Source organism: Poromitra crassiceps (assembly GCF_964638095.1).
Source record: "Poromitra crassiceps genome assembly, chromosome: 21".
NCBI lineage: Eukaryota > Metazoa > Chordata > Actinopteri > Beryciformes > Melamphaidae > Poromitra > Poromitra crassiceps.
Window position 1 is genome coordinate 28,949,871 of NC_139638.1, and position 21,905 is coordinate 28,971,775.

Consider the following 21,905-nt stretch of genomic DNA (forward strand, 5'->3'; position numbering starts at 1 on the left):
CCACTCACATTCACATTCTCGCTGCAGCTGCCCCACTTTAAGTGAACTCTGTTTAAATGGGGTTCGGTCTACTTTACTTGCTAACCTTAGCTTAGCATCTATTTTAACAGAGCTGTCGTTTTCCCATTGGTGTCGTATTTTTAGGAACTTCTGGGTCACTATAGACGTCTTCTGACACGATGACACATGGAAACTCAGGAAGCTGGACTTCGGGCAAGGTGAGCACACAGAGGGGCAGAAAGGGCCGCCAGTCTAGAAGACCAGCTCTGAGTGAGCAGTCACCTCCCACAGTAGTTCAGTGCCACATTCTTAGACACATTTTCCCCTCCAAAGCCCCAGGCCTGAAGCTCCAGCCTGTCCTCCTCCTCATCCCCATCCTCTTCGTCTCCATCTCGCTCTCCGTCCTCACACAGGCTGGCTTCCTCGACGGACATCTCCGGGTTGAGGTTGTAGCCGCGGAACGCCTGCGCCTCGCTGTACTCGTAGATGGTGGGCAGACTGCTAAAGCGGCCGAAGCGGCGGCGCAGGGCCACCAGGAGGGGCTGCGGCACGGTGAAGATGTCCACGTTGTTGCCCAGGTCGACCCAGGCCAGGCTGGGGAACTTCCTGGGATCCTTCACCGCGTCCGTCAGGTCCTTCAAGATGGCCACCGTCAGGCGGTTGCCGTTGACCGCCAACGTGGTCAGCTTGGGCAGGCAGCCGAGGGAGGGCAGGAGCAGGCGCAGGCTCTCGTCCTGCAGCTGGCTGAAGCTCAGGTCCACAGCAGACACCGCGTCGCTGCTGCTCTGGAGGTAGTAGGCCACGCGCTGCACGTCTCGGCCAGAGAGGGCGATGCCCGACAGGTTGACCACGTCGCTGGAGAGCTTCTTCTTCAGGGTGGTTTTCAGACTGTTGCAAAGAGGAGACAGAAAGAAATGTGTGTTATCTCATTTTCAGTTCAGTTAGGTTTATAGCCCTTTATCATAAGCATGTATCGAAGGGCTTTACATAGCATCATCACCGTCATACTACATCCTACTGTACATCCTCAAGTCTATGATCAACAGAGGAATAGTCTACTGCTTCTCAAGTCTACACAATCTATGGGGCAGCTAATTGTGTGTTTTTAGTGTTTTACTTGTACCTTGTTTGTTTCTGTTTGTATCTATTAAAGTTGTGTTTTTATGTTTTGGGGACTCTTGGAAGAATATCACCATTGGGCTAAAAGATCCGATCCCCGGAAACAGTGAGGATGATCCGCGTCTCTCTCTCCCTCTCTGGTCTGTAATCCCGTCTCTCTCTCCCTCTCTCCCTCTCTGGTCTGTAATCCCGTCTCTCTCTCCCTCTCTCCTCTCTGGTCTGTAATCCCGTCTCTCTCTCCCTCTCTCCTCTCTGGTCTGTTATCCTCGTCTCTCTCTCCCTCTCTCCTCTCTGGTCTGTTGTCCTCGTCTCTCTCTCCCTCTCTCCTCTCTGGTCTGTTGTCCTCATCTCTCTTTCCCTCTCTCTCCTCTCTGGTCTGTTATCCCCGTCTCTCTCTCCCTCTCTCCTCTCTGGTCTGTTATCCTCGTCTCTCTCTCCCTCTCTCCTCTCTGGTCTGTTATCCTCGTCTCTCTCTCCCTCTCTCCTCTCTGGTCTGTTATCCTCGTCTCTCTCTCCCTCTCTCCTCTCTGGTCTGTTATCCTCGTCTCTCTCTCCCTCTCTCCTCTCTGGTCTGTTGTCCTCGTCTCTCTCTCCCTCTCTCTCCTCTCTGGTCTGTTATCCCCGTCTCTCTCTCCCTCTCTCCTCTCTGGTCTGTTATCCCCGTCTCTCTCTCCCTCTCTCCTCTCTGGTCTGTTATCCTCGTCTCTCTCTCCCTCTCTCCTCTCTGGTCTGTTGTCCTCGTCTCTCTCTCCCTCTCTCTCCTCTCTGGTCTGTTATCCCCGTCTCTCTCTCCCTCTCTCCTCTCTGGTCTGTTATCCTCGTCTCTCTCTCCCTCTCTCCTCTCTGGTCTGTTATCCCCGTCTCTCTCTCCCTCTCTGGTCTGTTATCCTCGTCTCTCTCTCCCTCTCTCCTCTCTGGTCTGTTTTGGGAGCCTCATAAATCGTCAGGTTGTGGTCTTCACATCTGTCACCCTCTCTGCTCTGGAGCGAGGTTAAGGGAAGAAAAAAAGAACGGAAACCAGATCTGCAGCTAGCTCGGGCTGAGATTCGTAAGGTTATTGATTTCACGTGTCTGCTATAATTCATCTCCTCCTCCTCCTCCCTCAGCAGCTCTGTCATTCTCTCTCGGTCTCGTTTCTCATCCCTCGCTCAATTTCTCTGTCTTTTTAATTCGGAATATGCTGTCGAAGCAACTGCTTTCCTTCTTTTGTTCCTCGGCTTCAGGTGGCTTATTTGTGAGATCTATTTTTAAAAGCATCATCTTGCCCACATAGCAGCAAATAATTCCTCTGGATTTATGAAAATTCTGCTTTTATACTGTATACCCCCCCCCCCCCCCCCCGCGTCAATTACATAGGAAACCTCATTGGCATTGAAACATCAATGCGCCCCCACAACCCCACCTGACCATCATTTCATCTCTCGGTTCCAGAGATGAAACTAGAACTAATATATCTAAATATATTAAGCTCTTTTTTCTTCTTTTCTTTTTTTTGCTGTCATCTTCCGGGACAGACACGGGACAAGAAAATGGCCCCTGGACTTTTTGGCCCACAACCAACCTGTAAATATTCCAGACTTAGTAGTGTCCCTACTTATACAATAGTACTGTACGACATATGGCTTGTCGCCAGCAGACCATGAGAAAATACAGGGGAGGGGCCCTAAGGGGCTTAACAGGTCTGGACTCCACCCAACTATTCTGCAGAAACATCTTCCGAAGCTTATCGTTGTGCAAGATCTTCAGTTCACTATTTCACACATTGACTTTCGTTTTCTTGGCGCGCGTCTAAGAGGGTATTTTCCAGATTCCGCTGGAGCAATCAACCGAGAATTTCACCCGTGTGTGTGTGTGTGTGTGTGTGTGTGTGTGTGTGCACAGGTGTGTGTGTGTGTGTGTGTGTGTGTGTGTGTGTGTGTGTGTGTGTGTGTGTGTGTGTGTGTGTGTGTGTGTGTGTGTGTGTGTGTGTGTGTGAGAGTGAATGAATGACTTTATTCTGCATAATGCATGACAAACATCCAAGGGATGACATGAGAAGTGTGAACACTTGTTTCCATCATGGTCCCTGGTCTTATCAGTTATCTCTCTCTGTGTGTGTGTGTGTGTGTGTGTGTGTGTGTGTGTGTGTGTGTGTGTGTGTGTGTGTGTGTGTGTGTGGTCTTATCAGTTCTCTCTCTCTCTGTGTGTGTGTGTGTGTGTGTGTGTGTGTGTGTGTGTGTGTGTGGTCTTATCAGTTCTCTCTCTCTCTGTGTGTGTGTGTGTGTGTGTGTGTGTGTGTGTGTGTGTGTGTGTGTGTGTGTGTGTGGGTGAGTGCGTGCGTGTGTGTGTGTGTGTGTGTGTGTGTGTGTGTGTGGTTGTGTGTGTGCGTGTGCGTGTGCGCGTGTGTGTGGTTGTGTGTGTGTGGTTGTGTGTGTGTGGGGGGGGGGGCAGGTTCTGATGTGCTTTTAACGAGAGTAGAGACAGCTTCAGACTTTGGTCCAAACCCGCTGCCTGCCCACGGCCCGCTCGCTGGGCAGGATGCCACCCACAGGGCCGGCCGGGCAGTGCGGGCACAGGGCCCAGGCGTATACAGCTATAGCCTAGTCTAATGCCACACAGCAGCACGCTTACAGCCCATTGAGTGATCATAAAATAAAATGAAATACATAAAGAACAAACTGCTCATCTTTGCTCCCTCTGATGTCCATATATATTACCATGCATGTAGGCAGCGGTGCAAATCCTCTGCTCAGACGCAAGCGACTTCAAAGGAATCCATAGTCTCTCTGCATAATAATCAGGACGGGTTTCTTCCCCTCTGTATCAAGAGCCATTTAAAAAAGCACCGTTAAAGGAAATCCATCTTATTGACAGCAGGAGCAACCCCGCACGCCAATGCAGGAATCTAATAAGAACGGACTCCCATGTGTCAAGCTATTGGCTGCTTAAATGTGGGGTTAGCCCAGTCTTGTCTAATTGCGTTTCATGCCCTGTCTTTCCTAGGGGATGTTGTTAACTTTTTACTCTCGCTGCTGCTGCTGCGATACAGGCATGATATGTAAACCCCGGAGAAATCAAACATTTGTGGGTTTGTGATGCTAAAGTGGAGCGCAAAGCTAACAGCGATGAGAGAGAGCGTGAACACCGAGAGTGTGTTGCCTCATAAAGCACGCGAGAAACTATTAGAGATGAAAGGGTATGAAAATGTCATGATACGATTACGGCGACCAAAATGATCACGGTTATATTATTATCGCGGTGTTGTTCAAATGTGCTGCAAATGTTCAAAAGGTACTGGTACTACCCTCACTGAAACCATTTCACCGAGGCTGCACGCCTACATGTGCGACACTGTTGCTAACCTCGGTTGATGTCATCATAGACAGTATTTAGTGTTTTTCACGGTATTAATGATGATTAAAATTTGAAACGGTAATACTGGGGTCCTCTCGCCATTCCGAAGTGTCGGCATTCCGATCATTGACTTCTATGCTTTCGGAGAGGCGGCCCTTTTTATCTCCAAAAAAGGTTTCACCATTGCGAAAGATATTAGGTCCGCCATTCCGACATAGCATCTTGAGTTATTTAGCCTACAGGGGTGGGAGAGGTTAGGTTTAGGGTTAGGTTCTGGGGGAGGTTAGGTTTAGGCGTGGGGGGTGGGAGAGGTTAGGTTTAGGGTTAGGGTTCTTTCGCAATGGCGAGACAGATCTCCATTCCGTCAATTTTGTCAGAATGCCGGTATTTCGGAGTGCCGACATTTCAGAATGCCGGGGTGTCCCCGGTAATACTAACTGTCAGGAATTTGACCATGGTTTATCATTAAACCGCTAATTGTTTCATCTCTAGAAACTGTGTGTTGGAGAAACAGTGATTTGGTCCATATTTAAACTTCACTGGATTGACTTCATACTAGCTGTACAACACACAGCACCGCATTCTTCCTCCATCTCTCTGTACGGTTTCTTCTCCCTCCAGATAGGATGAAGAGCTTCTCCGTTAGAGGTCACAGGGCAGATCTTTACATCCAGCAGTCAGTGTCAGGTTACTCTGCAGTCAGTCTAGTAGCATCGACTCTGCTGACGTACAGCATCAACGGTGGCCTCCATGACTTCCCTATACTCCATTCATCAATACAAAGAAGCACTCCCTCTGCACTGAACCTGAAGAAGGAGATGGAGTGGAGGTATAGAGAGGAGGTATATGGAGGATGCAGTGTTTCCCCTAGAAACATTTTTCAGGCCTGGAGGGATTTCCAAACGTACCCCGACCGCAACGGTGGGGGCCCTCGCTGGCGACGCTAAACTTTTAGCTAACCTGTTCGCATCTATGTTCGCAATGGCATCCCAAGTATCATCATACTATTATGGGATGCGATGCAAACAGTTGTATTATGGGATGTGCGTTTCCCAGGCAACGAACGACACACGTTGAGACGTTTTGGAATAGCGCCGCACGCTGGCACGATGCTCCTAAAAGCAAAATGCTTATTGTTTTGAATGGTTTGGCATCTTGTATTACTGTCAACACTGTCAACACCAGTATTGTTGTATTGTAATAATATGCCATAAAGGTTTATTGAAATTTTGGTTCTTTATTTTATTTGTATTTTTTTTTTGTTGCATTTCCTCTTCTGGCTTGGCGGGGGCGTCGTTGGCCTGGCCTGACCAGGCCTGACCAGGCCTGTAGAATGGTAGGGGAAACACTGTATATACTGTACTGTAAAGGAGATGGAGAGAGGTATACATGTAGAGGAGGTGAGATCTTAAGAAGGAGTGAAAGTGTGTAGAGTTTGGGATTTTCCTTCACTGCAAACATTTGCCTGGATTAAAACAAATTGGAATTTTCCACGGGACGGTTTCACATAGGCCTTCAATATTCTGCAGCTAGGGTGAGAGATCAAAGCAAATGGTAGCAGAAACTTGTGATGTGTCCGCCCACGTAGAAGACATGTTCTGCTTCATTCTCTCTCATGTGTGCGCCCCCCACCCATGCCCATTTGCAGTGGGATTTAAAATGAGAATATGAGCATAGGAAACTAGGTTAAGAGGGTTGGCGAGCTTAGACAAAATACATATATTTCTTAACCTCTTTCAGAGGAGGTGTTTTTCTGAGCATGCAATGCACACTATTTCTCACCACTGCCTTAATACTGTACAGCAGTGATATTCAACTTGCGGCCCTGGGGGCCAGATGCGGCCCGCGATAGGGTGCCAAGTGGCCCCCCGACCATTTTCTAATTCACAATGAAAACTATCAAGTTTGACTGAGCTCCAGCTAAATTCTGAAATATCGCCGCCTGCTTGCCACCCAGGTACTTATACTGTATGTACTAACTCACTATCCTGTGTGCACAAAATTGTCAGACTAAACTCCGGCTGACACCCTAAATACCTATAATCCCCTACAAAAAAATATTATTAATATTTATTTATTAACTGGTCCCTGGCCTCCTGTCATTTTGCAAACGTGGCCCCCGGGCAAAGCAAGTTGAGTATCCCTGCTGTACAGTATGCATTCACACTTGGGAGCTGCCTGGTTTGACCAACACTTCACTGGAGCTCGAACGGGGCCCGGCTCTGTGTGGTGCTGTTGCTGGGGTTGAGTGCTGTAAGATGATGAAGGGGGATGTCTCGCTGGGAAATACCCCACATCAACGAGAAGGTGGAATAGAAATACATCTGTAAAATGATAACAAGTATCACAATAATAAGGGTAACAATAACTGGCGGAGGCCCCTCCCACACTTCGCTTGCTTCTGCGTATGGCCTTGCCGAGTCGCGGAAGGCGCGTTTCCTAATGGCACCCATGCCCTGTTGCCCAATGTCCCGTGTGCCAGAGGAATCCAGTTATACAAACTCTACCAGTCCTACTTACTGTATAGCCTCTGCAACGAAGGATTTATGACATCAGAAGATGTCACAATGTCTACGACATCATCAGTGGTGCCATAAATCTACCCTGCCCGAAGGGCGCTTTGTTAACCATCACTGATGAACATCACTGAAGGGCTTGTGACATCACTGATGTCACAATGTCTATGACATCACACAGTCTATGACATCACCGATCATGTCACAATATCTGTGACAAATTTGCACAAACAGTGATTTCACAAGGTCTATGACATCATCAGTGTCTAGTGATGTCATAAATCACTGATGATGTCACACTGATGTCAGATTGTAAAGTCACGGTGTCAACATCAGCCTTCAGAGTCACTGGTATCTTATTAGCAAAAAGCAACTTCAGCTGTCGGACTGCGGATTTTAACCTGGTTATAAATGCACTTTGAAAGATACATTAGCCGTTTCCCGTGTAATAGCGAACACTCACTTAGTTGGGTTACAACTGCGACGAGCAACGTGACAGAATCATGTTCGGCACAAGAGGCGTCAAAGACGACGCCAATGTTGTCAAAGGCCACCATAAGCAGGCGTTTGAATACACATCTCTGGCATTACGGATCGATGAAGACCTCGGTAAAGGAGTAAAGGAGGGCGCTGTTCACTGGTACAAGAAAGCCATCGTTGAGCTTCAACGGGGTATCGCAGTTGGGATCAGAGGACACGGCGAGCAGGATGCCCGGGCAAAGAGACTTCAAGATAAAATGGCCACTAATCTCACAATGGTAAAAGCAAGGGTTGCACTTTTAGCGTCTGAGAGCAAAAGTGATCCCCTGAAGGTCTCGAATCATGTTCTTCCCAACCCAAAGCGCGTTCCCAAAAGCCCGTCTGGAGTGGGTGGTGTGTCTGGTGTCATCAAGCCTTCCTGTGACAGACCTGATTCCAGGTCCAACAATGTAAAGGAGACCATGCCGGTGGGGAGAGGTCCGAATGGAACACTTACAGCTTTGAAGCCACCCCAAAAGACGGATATGATGAAAAACTTCAAGAATGTGGACAGCAAACTGGCCAACTTAATTCTGAATGAAATCATTGACGGTGGAATGACTGTATCCTTTGCAGACATCGCCGGACAGGACCTGGCCAAGCAAGCGCTCGAAGAGATGGTCATCCTTCCTGCCTTAAGACCAGAGCTCTTCACCGGCCTGAGATCTCCGGCGCGCGGTTTGCTTCTATTTGGCCCTCCTGGAAACGGGAAAACCATGTTGGCCAAAGCCGTCGCCAAGGAGTCAAAGGCCACGTTCCTCAACATCAGTGCTGCCAGTCTGGCCTCCAAATACGTGGGAGAGGGCGAGAAGCTTGTGCGGGCGCTGTTCGCCGTCTCCAGAGAATTACAGCCGTCGATCATCTTCATCGATGAGATCGACAGCCTGCTTGGTAAAAGGAGGGCAGGGGAGCACGAGGCCAGTCTCCGGTTGAAAACGGAGTTCCTCATCGAGTTTGATGGGGTGCAGTCGGGAGGCGATGACCGAGTGCTGGTCATGGGAGCGACCAACAGGCCTCAGGAGCTCGATGAAGCAGCGCTCAGACGCTTTGCGAAGAGGGTGTACGTGGAATTGCCAAACGAGGAGACAAGATTCACGCTGCTGGGAAATCTGTTGGGAAAGCATGGGACCCCACTGAACCGGAAGGAGTTGTCCCGTCTAGCGAAAGCGACCACGGGATACTCGGGAAGCGATCTCACTTCATTGGCCAAGGATGCTGCACTCGGGCCAATCAGGGACTTGGGACCACAGCAGGTCAGGAGCGTGGCTGCTAGCGAGATGCGGAACATCATGTTTAAAGACTTTGAGCATTCCCTGCAGCGTATCAAGCCCAGTGTCAGCCCACATACTCTTGATCTGTACATCCAGTGGAACAAGGCCTTTGGTGACACAACAGCGTTACCAGCCAGTAGAATGCATCGGGCTATAAACTGTTGGGGGTAGTAACTCATTGCAAAAGTAACATATTACATGTAATATATTACTTTTAGCAGTAACTCAGTAATATAACTTATTCCAAATAGGATTTCAGTAATATTATACCAGTTACTTTGTCAAGTAACACAAGTTACACATTTTAGTTACTTTTTCCCCCATCAAAGCAAATAAAGATACAATCATTTCCTAATCAAATTGTGTGTTCTTATGCAAATAACCACTATAGATGACAATAACAAAGGAAAAGGACAACATTTAGAATTTTGGACGGTTTACACGGACCTCAAGAGGGTTACAATTCTTTTTTGGGATGGTTCGACGGGGCGGCGATGTCATTCTGCTACTACTGTTATTTTGGTGAATGTAATGCAAAAGTAGTGTAATAAGTAACGAGTTACAAGTTACTCTACACAGACTGTAATATTGTAAAGTAACGTATTACATTCAAGTGAAAGTAACTAGTAATATGTAGTATATTACATTTTGAAAGTAACTTGGCCAACACTGGCTATAAATAGTACATTTTAATCTTGTCGGTTATTTCGGTTATGATCGATCAATCTGGGAACCCATCGGTAAAAAATAAAAAATAATCTAACCTCTGGGGGCAGCCTCGTTTCGTTTGGCTCTGGCATGGGTTCGCTCATGGTTGGTTTGCACATCACGGAAGTAAAACCAGGAAGAAAAACCCCTTCAAATTGCTTCATGCACCAATGAGCACTCAGCAGCTTATGTTCGAAGGAATGGGTGAGCGCTTCCTATACCCTATCCAGTTTATTTTAATACATCGATGCCCCGCCCATAGTTACTGTTGCTAGGTAAGTGATACATTTACACAGCTGACAAATGTTAATATCTCAAAAATGATACATTGTATTGCTTATATTTTGACATTGTGAGCGAGAACCGGCGAGAACAGAAGTAGCTGAAGGCTTTGATGTATACAGTGTGTGCAGCATGTAACCCTAACAACAACAACAACAACAACAACAACAACAACAACAGCAACTACCGTAATAAGAATAATAAGAATGAGAATAATACTATGCAATATATGCAAGTCTCTCAGCTGGGAGGAAAGCCTCAGTAATACAATTTCAGATTGACTCCGGCCGGCTGCACTTCAGCTGAGCGTGCAGAGTGGTGCAGAGAGGTGCAGAGTGGTGCAGAGGGGCACTTGACTCATTTCAGCCGAATGAAATAAAGGCACTTGAGAAACATTGGTTGTGGCTGCCATTCCACAGAGCCATGGGGTTGGTCGGATCAATGTCTGCTTCATCAACGCTTTGGTCTTAACTTGTTTATTCATCGCATCGATCTGACCTGTTTTGCCTCTGGGCATCTGTATAATGCATGCTACCCTTGGTGAGAACCTATTAGGTCTACTGTACCAAGTCATCTTTGAAGAGTATACGCCGGGAATGTGCTACGCCTTTACTTTTGCCTCTTTTTTTCGTATTCTTCTTCTTTTTTATATCTCAGTATAGAGAGGCAAAGTGGAACGTCACTTCCTGCTTCAGCACTGTACCAGAGATTTTCATCCGCCATTTATTTTCCCATAGACATTTTGTAAAATGCTTATAAAATAGTTTTACTTCGTCGAACCAACGCTAACGCTATAATCGGGAGAGACCATAGAACATTTCACTCTGACCAAAACTGAAAAAAACAACATTGAAAAAATATGTTCTTTAAACCCACATTTCTTTACGTTTTGCTCACAGTGAAATGTTATGCGATCTCTCCTGTTTCTAAATATATCTGTACCGTTTGGTTTGAACCAGTAAAACCATTTTTATAAGCATTTTACGAAATGTGTATGGGAAAATAAATGGCGGATGAAAATCTCTGGTACAGTGCTGAAGCAGGAAGTATGCGGTCACTTTGCCTCTCTATGTCCGCAGGCTAGCCTACAGGGGCCGGTTGCACCAACTGGTCTTACACTGGTCTTAAGCTAAGTTGGTCGTAACTTTACGACCTAACAGCTACGCCGGTTGCACCAAGACGGCTTAAGCCTTATTTTCACTACGACCAGGCGTAACTCCTACGCCTGGTCAGGAGGAGGCGTAGAGCCTGCCTCTAACAGAGATCTCCGCGGAGACCTTTTTGACCGCCATCGTCGTAACACCGCCAGTTCACCGTCTTTGAAAGCACGACGTTAGATTATAACTAACTAGTAGTGTGGCTTAGCCTTCCAAAATGTTGCCGTTAGTTTTTTAGAATTTAATACATAGAATTGGGAACGTTAGATTCAATTTCATTCAGACTGTCTTTCTGGCTCAATCGCCGCCATTTTTCCCCCCGGAGCGAGGGAGGGTGAGAGGAGGGAGGGTGTTTTACAGTAGTGGCTGATAGAGCGTAGTGGCACAGTGCTCCAAGCAGGTCGCGAGGGACATTTTTTGCAACATCATCTAATCAGGGTGCATTCCCTGGCAATTCACATGGACGCGCATTGCTACCACCAGCATAGTTAAGACCAGACATAAGCCGTGTTGGTGCAACAGGCGTAAGTCCATGGTCTTAACTAAGACCGACGTAGGAGTTACGACCAGGCATAGTTAAGACCAGTTGGTGCAACCAGCCCCAGGCCTGCAGTCAAATGACTAGTATGGCTCTTATAATGACAGGGTACATTGCTGTTATTGGATACAGTATTTCCTGGAAAGGTGCACTTTATCTAATCTACCTCCACTGAAACGCAGCATCAAATATGTGACTTGTCGTATGTCTCAGGACAGTTTGGCTTCTATAGAAGCATTCATCACTGTCAGCGTAACACAAAGCAAACAATAAGAGAAAAGACCACCATGCCTTTGACCAAACTGTGATCGTCACACTGATACTGTCCAGTAGAGAATGCATTGAGGAAACATGGAAACGGTGATTTTACACATCCTTGTCTTCTAGTTTTCTGGGGATAATGTTATATTTTCTGGACAGGAACAATTAGCCCAATTCTGTATCATAAAGCTCACTTGGAGGTCAAAGTTCAAGCAAACTAAATTAAATTAATCCACTAATTCAGGCTTCCTCCATTCTTCCTTGTCAATGGAGCAGCTCCAAATAGCATGAACTGAACAAAACGATTCAGTTGATTTATAATCACCGCTGATTTCATCACTTACTTCACTGTAGAACATTTTGTTCTGCCAGTTTGCTGCACTCCGATACACACACATACTGTACACACGCACAGGGCCCACAAACCAGGCTGTATAGTAGTTCCTCGAATGGCCACTTGAGGCTGGCTCCAAAAGGGAGTTGTTCCTCATTCACCCCCATGTTAAAATGCCCAACTTTTAAACATGTTTACAGCCTGGATCAAAACACGGTTGTGCTCTATATAGAGACAGTCCGCATGTCTGGGAACACCCATACAGGCTCTAGGAACGCCCACAATAGACGCTGGTTAGCTGGCTCAGCCTGGCTGGGGGCGTGGTCAGGGTGGGGTAAAAACCCCCGTTCTATCCATTCAGCAAAGTTAGAATTTAGCTGATAGCCCAGCCCAGGCAGACACGATCGGGGATTTAACCACCGCAGTAAACGCACATCTGAGCAGACGTCTTGTGTTCTGCTCTAGAACCCCCAAACCTGTAGTGTAGAGCCGCAGCAATGTCTTTTGGTGAGTCAGCCAATGAGATATATGGGCGGTTTTACCCCACTCGCGCGCCAGCCGTTTAACATTTTGTGGGCGTTCCCAGACATGCGGACTGTCTCTATAGCTCATTTCACCTTTCACCCCCAAGTGCATGGGGGGTGAATTTTCATATAACTCACCCGTTTAGAATCAAATAGACAACAGAAAAGACTAAGTTTTGGGGGTGATTGACAGGTCGCCTGTCCATTGATCGTGCAGCTTGCCAATCACGGACCAATAGCAATTGCGCAGACATACTGACACACTGACACACAGACACTGCTGGAATGATTAGATAGATAATAGTCCATTTGATACTTTTAAATTTTTATTTGATACATGTCGGTTCAGGTCATATCTGACCTAATTAGAAAATCCGTGCCCTTTACACACCCTGAAGGTTTCAGTTCGATCGCACGTAAAACGGGACAGCTGTGGCCGAACACAGAAGAACTTGAAACAAATAAACGAACAAAGTCCACATACTCCATTCTATATATAGATAGATATATAGATAGATATATAAGTAATAACCAGGCCCGCATGGATGTGACATGGATTACCTCTAATAATATGTGACTACCGAGCAAAGAAAAAAAAGCAGCAGATGTATGCCAGTGATGATAAAAGCTCTTGGAGGAGGAGTGCCAGGGTGCAGTGGTGCAGCATGTGTGCATGAATGTACTCTATGGGCGAGCTCTAAATTCATCAATGATTTGATTCAAAGTGACAAAGCGGATGCTCAGGAGAAAAGAATACTGCGACAGAAATACATGGGAAACAGTTTTTGCATTACATAACTGTATATCATGTGCCTTTAGTCTGCTATGCTAGTGAAGGCACACTTATGAAACCAACATTAACATGCATCCAGCTCTGAAGAGAGACCGTGGAACCTGATGATGGGGACAAAGATCTGTAGGAGTGAACAACACAGATCACCAGACCCCTAAAATCCATTCTCCTTTCTTTATACCGTGTATAATAAATAATAATAATAATAATAATAATAACAATAATAATAAAGAAATAATAATATTAATAATAATAATAAATATATATATATATATATTATTGCTGTGTATATATATATATATATATATATATATAAGCAGTGAGATTTGTAACACTGATGACCTATATACTGTAACAGCCTTCTGTTTGCCAATCAAGGCATTTAATTATGGTCATGTGCCTGAACAGTGGAGTGGGTGTCTCCTCCTCCTCCTCTGATAACTGAGTGAGTCTGAACCACAGGAGGTGTTTCATTATTTATGGATTCAGATTGTGGACAGGTCTTTAAGTCTCTATTAAAAGTGGAGGTCAAACAGATAAAAGTTTGACTAGACTGACTGTAAGGTACGCAGTAAACTGGGCTACTGTATCTCTGAATAGAGATCATTATAATCCCATCAAAGAGGGGTTATAGACCCTCTGTTTTTCTTTGTTGTTGTTGTTGTTTTTTCTCTGTCTGTTTTTTCTGTTTGTATTGTTTTGTTATGTATGGAAATTGAAAAATTGCCATTCTTGGTTCAATAAAAACATCTTAAAAAAAAAGAGGGGTTATAGGAGTGGAGGATGACAGATGTAACAGATTTTAAATAAAGGGTAATTTTCCAATATAGCTTTTACATAACACAGTAAACATTTCACCCACCTGCCATATTCTGCTTTCATATATGAGGACAAATAACTTTAGACTCATATTTTTCATGAAATTTACATGATAAACATAAATTCATATTCATATTTTCCTCCCATAGCCTTAGGAGTTGACCTTGTGTGTTAGTCAGCTGAGTCAGATTCTGTTTGGCCTTTCAGTGTTCAGCGCGCTCCTCTGGGGAAAAGCACATGGCTCAGTCAACAGCTGCCAGATGTAACAGTAGATACATTAAGGACGAATTATCCAGATTATCTTTCCAGACAAACAGAGCAGCTGTGTGACAGAAAATGAGTGTGATGTGATGTGATCAAATAAAGCAAAGGCTTTATTACATTGGGAGGCACCACCTCCAGGTAAGGACTTACTGACACTGGTGAATATAACCTACCTCATCGCTCTGACCGAAGTTAATGTCTGTGTTTACTGCACCCACTATAATAATAAATACTGTGACAGCTGCTGTAGACCCACATCATGTATTTCTCCTACATTTATACACTTTCAAATATTATAGATATTATTATTATATATATATTATATTATAATATATTATATTATAAAATATTATAGATATAATAGAACTTCACCGAAAAACCTTGCTGATTTATTTTGCACATGCCGAAAACTGGACACTTGTGCTGTGCATGAATGACATCACTGGGCTGGCATCAAAACTGTTTACAGTTTTCGGATATGTGTGAGATCGTTTTTTTCGGCGACGTTCTCCTTTAACACGTTCACTGCCAATGACGAGTTGACTCGTCAAAAAAAATCCAACGGTTGACTGCCAATGACGAGTTGACTCGTCAAAAAAAAAATAAAAAAAAATTTGACGGTGGGACGTGGATCAACGCCCTCCACGTCTCCTATAAAAATATTGGAGCCACCGAACGTGTACAACCCATTCCACCGACCCACTAAGTGGCGACAGTGCTCTCCAGACTAGAAAAAGCCAAGCCAAAACTGCAGGGGAACGCGCGAGGAAACCATTCTCATACTGTAAAATGGATTGGCGAAAACGCTTTCGCTTTCGCGCATTATCGCGCATTATCGCGCTGGGAGCTGGCGGTGGGGGATTGCAAATTTGCATAATAGATTATGCGTGCAACACACTTTGAAACACCGGCAGAAAGCCCACAATCGCACGCAGCTTCATTGCAGCTGAGCTCACAACCGAAACGACTCATGCAGACTCGCCCAAAGAGCAGCCGCCAGCAGCCAGGCAGCACAGACAGGCAGAGCCTCGCTTGTGACAAACGCTGCAAAGCCACCAGAGACACACCCATGGAGGGAGAAGTTTGAAGGAGAGGGGGGTTTCCTGCTGCTATGGAGGAAATTACTGTTCAAAACTATTGTTTAGATGTCTGACGTCTTACGCCAAAAATAAATGGTTAAAGTGACTGTTCTATCGAATTTCACAAAAAGCCATTTATCTCAGAATAAATTTTCAGACGCTGAAACCATGCTGTATTCTACTGCTAATGCCTACATAACTACTAACTCTACAAACTAACTCTTTTAGACAGAGAAAACACACATTCTATTAGTTCTTTTGAGATCATTTGTGTTCACAAAATCTTAGCAGAAAAGAATCCTCGGCTCTTGAAAGATGAGCCAGAATCCTAAAAAAAAAACCTTGGCAGAACCTACCTACAGTATTGAAAAAACGGCTGGCAGTGAATGTGTTAAAATGAGTGCAACGGTAGAATATGACTCAACGTAACCAACAGTTACAGGAGTGAAAGGGTGCGAGGCAGAGCGACCTGACAATTATTCCTGTGACCCCCAAGACCATCGTGATCATGAAAGAGGAAATTGCTCAGAAATGAATGAAGGACTACAGGAACCGCTCAGAAGGGACGTAGAAGGAATGTCTTTAAATACTGGAGCTAATTAGCTGAGGAGCGAGAGCTACGGGGGAGAGAGGGGATGAGTCAGAGGCCGGAGCGTGACGTGAGCGCCTTCTTGAAGAGATGAGTTTCAGCCCATTAGGAGAGACGGGGAGCGACACTGCTGGAGGCGGGAGGGGGGGCGGGGCATTCCACCATTGCGCCACGAGGAGGCGGGAGGGGGGGGGGGGGGTGGATTTGGCTGTCGCAGGGTAGGGAGCAGTGTTGGGGGTAACTCATTACAAAAGTAACATATTACATGTAATATATTACTTTTAGCAGTAACTCAGTAATATAACTTATTACTTATAGGATTTCAGTAATATTATATCAGTTACTTTGTCAAGTAACTCAAGTTACAAATTTAGTTTTTTTTTTTTAATCAAAGCACATAAAGATACAATCATTTCCTAATCAAACTGTGTGTTTTTATGCAAATAACCACTATGGATGACAATAGCAAAAAAAAATATATATATATATATATATATATATATATATATATATATATATATATATATATATATATATATATATATATATATATATTGTTTACACTGACTTCAAGGCGGTTGACATTATTTTTCAGGATGGTTCCAGGGCAGCGATGTCATCCTGCTGCTGCTGTTGTTTTGGTGAAAGTAATGCAAAAGTAGTGTAATAAGTAACGAGTTACTCTACACAGACAGTAATATTGTAAAGTAACTTATTACTTTCAAATGAAAGTAAGCAGTATGTAATATATTACATTTTGAAAGTAACTTGCCCAACACTGGTAGGGAGTGGTACATGTCTGGCAGGTACAGTAGGACCACAGCCTGCAGGTACGGGACGGCAGGGGCGTGGCTGCCTCCCTTTGCATCCTTATAGATCAGCAATTTTGGGAGTTTGAAGACCAGGTTGAAGACATGATGGCGCGCTGCAGCGTTCAGGACGAGCTGTCGGGGCTGAATAAGAATATTTTGGGAGCTGAGCTTAACAGGAGGGGGGTGTTTCAGTAGTCCAGATGGGAGATGATTAAAACCTGAGGCAGGATCCCTGGTGAGGAGGGCTGTGATTTGATGGATGTTGATGGATGTGAGAACCTGCAGGATTGCTGCTGTGATAAGGGCCTCGCACAACAGTCGGTGGTCCAGAAGAACATCTGGATTCTCCACGATCTGGGCAGGGGGTCACTGTTCTGTTATAACAGCAGCCAGTCAGTGATGTCAGATGTAGAGGCGGGATGTGCCAGAGAAGTAGAGCAGACCGGTCATGTTGAGACTGCGAAAATCCAATCATGGGCACTGATCGGCTAACGCTGTTGTCATGTACAACAGAAACAGTCAGACACAGCTGTGGTCAAAGCTAACATAGCTAGCTAATACTAGCCAGCTTCTCCACGTTAAGCAGCCAAAGTCTGACGATTTTTTTTTTTTTTTTTTTATAAGTTGGCCGACTTTTAGTCGGCTAGCATTAGCTACCTACAGTACGTTAGCTTGTGCTTGTGACTAGCGAGACTGCTGCGGTTCCCCTGCCGTGCCAGCCGGTTGCCTCCGGAAGAGCCTGGTGACGTCAGGTTAGGTTGCCGTGGACACCTTGGTCTCTAGTGATTGGTTAGGGAAGACCGAAGCCCGCCCCCTCATAGAAATGCTCTGAAGTGAGCGCAATCTCAGACGAAGAGGAAATGAGTTTATGATTTGACGATGCAGTCTGAATATCAGGCTAGGTTTGGAGGGGGTTAGGCAAAAGAGACTGTAGTAACTACACTGTAGTAACTACAGTGTAATTACCAGTGTTGGGCAAGTTACTTTCAAAATGTAATATATTACATATTACTAGTTACTTTCATTTGAAAGTATATTGATTGTACTTTACAATATTACTGGCTGTGTAGAGTAACTCGTTACTTATTACACTACTTTTGCATTACTTTCACCAAAACAACAGCAGCAGCAGAATGACATTGCTGGCCTGGAACCATCCCGAAAAATAATGTCAACCGCCTATTGTCATCCATAGTGGTAAATTTGGATAAAAACACACTTTTTGATTAGGAAATGATTGTATTTTATAATATTACTGAAATCCTATAAGTAATAAGTTATATTACTCAGTTACTGCTAAAAGTATATTACATGTAATATGTTACTTTTGTAATGAGTTACCCACAACACTGGTAGTTACTAACTACACTGTAGTAGCTTCTGTAAGAGCCCGGCTTCACTGACTGCTTTGCAGTAAAGACTGACATATCTGCAATCTGAATCCAATCTCTTCCAAATGTGCTGGAAGGGCAATTTTAGGCTAATAAAAAAAATATGGGTTTGATAAATCTGAAATTCAATACCAATTATAAAAACATTACAAAGTTCTCCGGGAGACTCAGCGATACTGGACTTCTCAGAAACTTGGAACAAGCAGCTGGGCAAATTGTCTTGACAATCGATGAAGTGTGACACCACTCAGAGTCAGAAGACAAACTGGCGTTGCAGCTTGCAGAGTGTTCTCATAGACCACATGAACCAGGTGTCAGACAGGCTCGCTGACGTATCAGACTGAAAACAGATACGGTTGAGAGGCGGGCCATAGCGTGTCGATGATTTGATTTGACAGTTCTGTGGACTGGAGTTGGCGTTGGCCAATCCTGCCGTGTTCTGCCCCCAAATCGGGCGTGTTCTGGCACTACGCAAGTGAGCTCCGCAGAGAGCCGAGGAACAGGCTGGTTCAGCGCGTACCGCTGTTTGAAAGCCGAGGAAAATGTGCCGCCTGTCGGCGTGGAATGTCCGAGGGTCCCGGGTAAGACCCGCGGACGTTAACGTTATCCCTGCAATGCGAGTTTAACGAACCAGTTACATGTCCTATGCATTCTATATTAAATTAAGACATTACCGTTTGTTTTATTTTGTATGTTACATACTTATTGGCCAAGTATATTAACATGTATGGGCTTAGAAAAGTCTGCCCATGTAGGCCTAGGCGGCCATCTTGCCTGCAGAATTTTCTCCTCGAAATGAAGATTGATTGACAGCTGCCATGTCGTGATACGATTGGTTGAAATGGGGTAGAAATTTGATAGTTCTTCATTACGTCACCAGACTGTAGAAGTTATTAATGAAATCCTGAAAAATGAACTTTTGATGTGAAAAAGCGTGATTTTCTTTGCATACATTATTAAATAGGTGCACTGAATACCCAAGTATGTGAACTAAAATAAAAAATAAAAGTCATTTTTGGGTTCAGCTCGTCTTTAAAGGCAGAGCAGGCTGCTGTAATAAAGGTTGGGTTATGATTTATGCATTATGAAATGTCAAAACAATTCAATTTGAGCCGTTGCAGGAGAGCCAGCTGTGGGCACATTTTACAGTCGTCATCTAATAGACTTCTCAATATCACTTCATGAAGAAAAGAAGAAGAATGTAATAATAATAGCTTATATGATAGGTTGTGCTTTTTCATTCTTGAATATGGAGAGATCAAATTCACAACGCGGATCGATTTTCAGCCAGGGAAGAAGAAGGAGGGAAGTAGATGAGTTCTAATGGGCAGCCTTGCAGTGCACCTCTCTCTCTCCCTCTGACAGCGTTTTTCCCCTGAGCCCCGGCTCCAACCGCACAACGCCGTGTGCGGCAACTGGTGAACAAAATGGACTCTTAAAGGAAGGAAGGAAAACCCCCACGGGGGAAACAGGAGGAGAGGAAAACAATCAATGTGAGAAAGGAGGGAATATATATAGGAATATAGGGAAAATAGGGGGAATATAGGAGATGGAGGAAAAGGAAAGAACATAAGAGTGATACTGGAAATAGAGAGAGAGAGAGAAAGAAAGAGAGAGAAAGAGAGAGAGAGAGAGAAAGAAAGAGAGAGAGAGAGAGAGAGAGAGAGAGAGAGAGAGAGAGAGAGAGAGAGAGAAAGAGAGGATAAACGGATCAGTGAGAGACAAGCATTTACTTTTATGTGCGCCCCCCCCCCCCCCCCCCCCCCCCCCTCCCCCATTGCTACAGTGAGCTCAGTGATAACAGTTAAAAGCACTGGGTTAGAGCCGTCTGGGTTAGAGCCCGACCGATACTGGATTTTTGAGGCCGATGCCGATACCGATATTAGGGCGTAAGAAAAATCTGATAACGATATATCGGCCGATATTCTTATATTATATATACACATTAGTTGACACTTGACAAAGATATGACTTGACATGACTTGAGATTATGTAATGTAGGTAGGATATTTTACAGCTTATCAATCAACTTTATTGTCCAAAATGACATCGATGCAATGAAACGGTCAACTAGAATACTAGAACTAGGACTAACGAGCGGACGTCCCGCCTAACGGCTCATTAGTCCAATCAGAGCTCATTATTTTTGACTGACTCCTCCTCGCTGTCAGGTGAAAAGAAGCGGCTGGCAGCTGCACGTGTATCATCGGAGGCAGCATGTGCTAGTCTACAACTCTCCCCAGATCGGCAGAGGTGGGTGGAGCAACGACCGGGACAGCAGGGAGGAATTGGCCGAATACATTTGGGAGTACAATCGGGAGGAGGGAGGTTGGTGCACTATTAATTGTGTCCAAATATTTCAACTTGATCCAAGAAGATGAATTCCTCTGCACTTCTTTATTTTAGTTAAGCTGCGTTCACGCCGACCTATTAAAGTTTTTTCGCTGGCATCAAGTTTACATACAAAGTCAATGCAAACGAGCGATTGAGCGTATATTCACCCGGGAGAAAAATCGCTGGGCGTCCGAGCGACAGAGACAGAGCGATAGGGAGAAAATTCGCTCCTCGGCCGAGATGAAATATCCCAACTCGAGCAAAATTACGCTGGCATCAGTCGCTCGCTGTTCAACGCTGATTGGCTGCCGTGTGAGAGCGAGTCAAGCATCACACTGGCTTGGAACAAACCGCTGGTTTATTGTGTGGCAACAAACCGCATTGACAGCTGATTGACAGGCTGACAGCTGACATGAAGTGAAGTCTGTACTACCGGTATAGAGCTCGCGTTAGGAGCACGCTGATAGGCTTAGCTTGTAAACAACTACGGTGGCTCGTAGTGGACAAACATCATGACATTGCGTAACGTTATAGCCCCCAGATGTCCGTCAATTCTTGTGCCTGTTGACGAGCGATTTAAACAGAGCGACAGAGCGATTCCAAAGGGGTGAATCGAGCGACAGAGAGAAAAATAAATATCTCGGTGTGAACACAGCTTAAGCCGTATATTTACGTTTACAAAAAAATGGTGTCACTCCATTGTAGGTGCGGTTGTCTGGATAGCTGGAGCAGCTAGCCGCTGTGTGAGTTTGAGACAGAGCTGCCTAATGAGCACACTGGGAGAGTCTGCCTTGTTGTTGTTGAGTCTTATTTGAAAACGGAGAGACTGGGCTGGAACTCAGGCTGTCAAAGAACTCTTTCAATCTGGGTTAATTGCTGAGGGAGAGGGAACCTGGAGATCATCATTAGAGGATGTTGTTTTTGCTTCTCTACGAGGACACCTGTTACTTAATTAGTATTTCCGTTTGTTTAGCGAGCGTCTCGACAGTGTTGTCGCAATCAGCGTGTCTGTATCTGTCAGTCGTTGTGACTCTTCATTCATTTCAGTTCTCCCCCTGATCAGGACGAGTGAACGTCGAGGAAATGTTTTGGCAGAGAGAGAGAGAGGAGCATCGTGACCTGAGGCTTTGTGTTGCGACGTGACACTAACAGAGCCAGAGTCGATGTCACTTCCTGTTTCGGCTCATGCTCACAGAGATTTCATCCGCCGTTCATTTTTCCATAGGCAGATTCATAAAATCCTCATAAGAAATAGTTTTACT

General features: G+C 45.1%; 1 protein-coding gene and 1 pseudogene across 2 annotated transcripts in view; one reads left to right on the top strand and one right to left on the bottom strand.

The window, feature by feature from the left end:
* Positions 1-278: 278 nt before the first annotated feature.
* The window catches only part of LOC310795533 (leucine-rich repeat-containing protein 75B-like), a gene marked incomplete at both ends in the record, with an annotated part of 43,419 nt that continues 21,792 nt past the window's right edge, over positions 279-21,905 (bottom strand). The window contains one exon of the mRNA XM_083657600.1: positions 279-888. Coding sequence (XP_083513726.1) covers positions 279-888 — 610 coding nt within the window. The remainder of the gene's footprint in view (positions 889-21,905) is intronic.
* LOC310795680 (spastin pseudogene) lies at positions 7,472-8,929 on the top strand (annotated as a pseudogene). The gene has a single exon. The product of its transcript is annotated as a spastin pseudogene (transcript).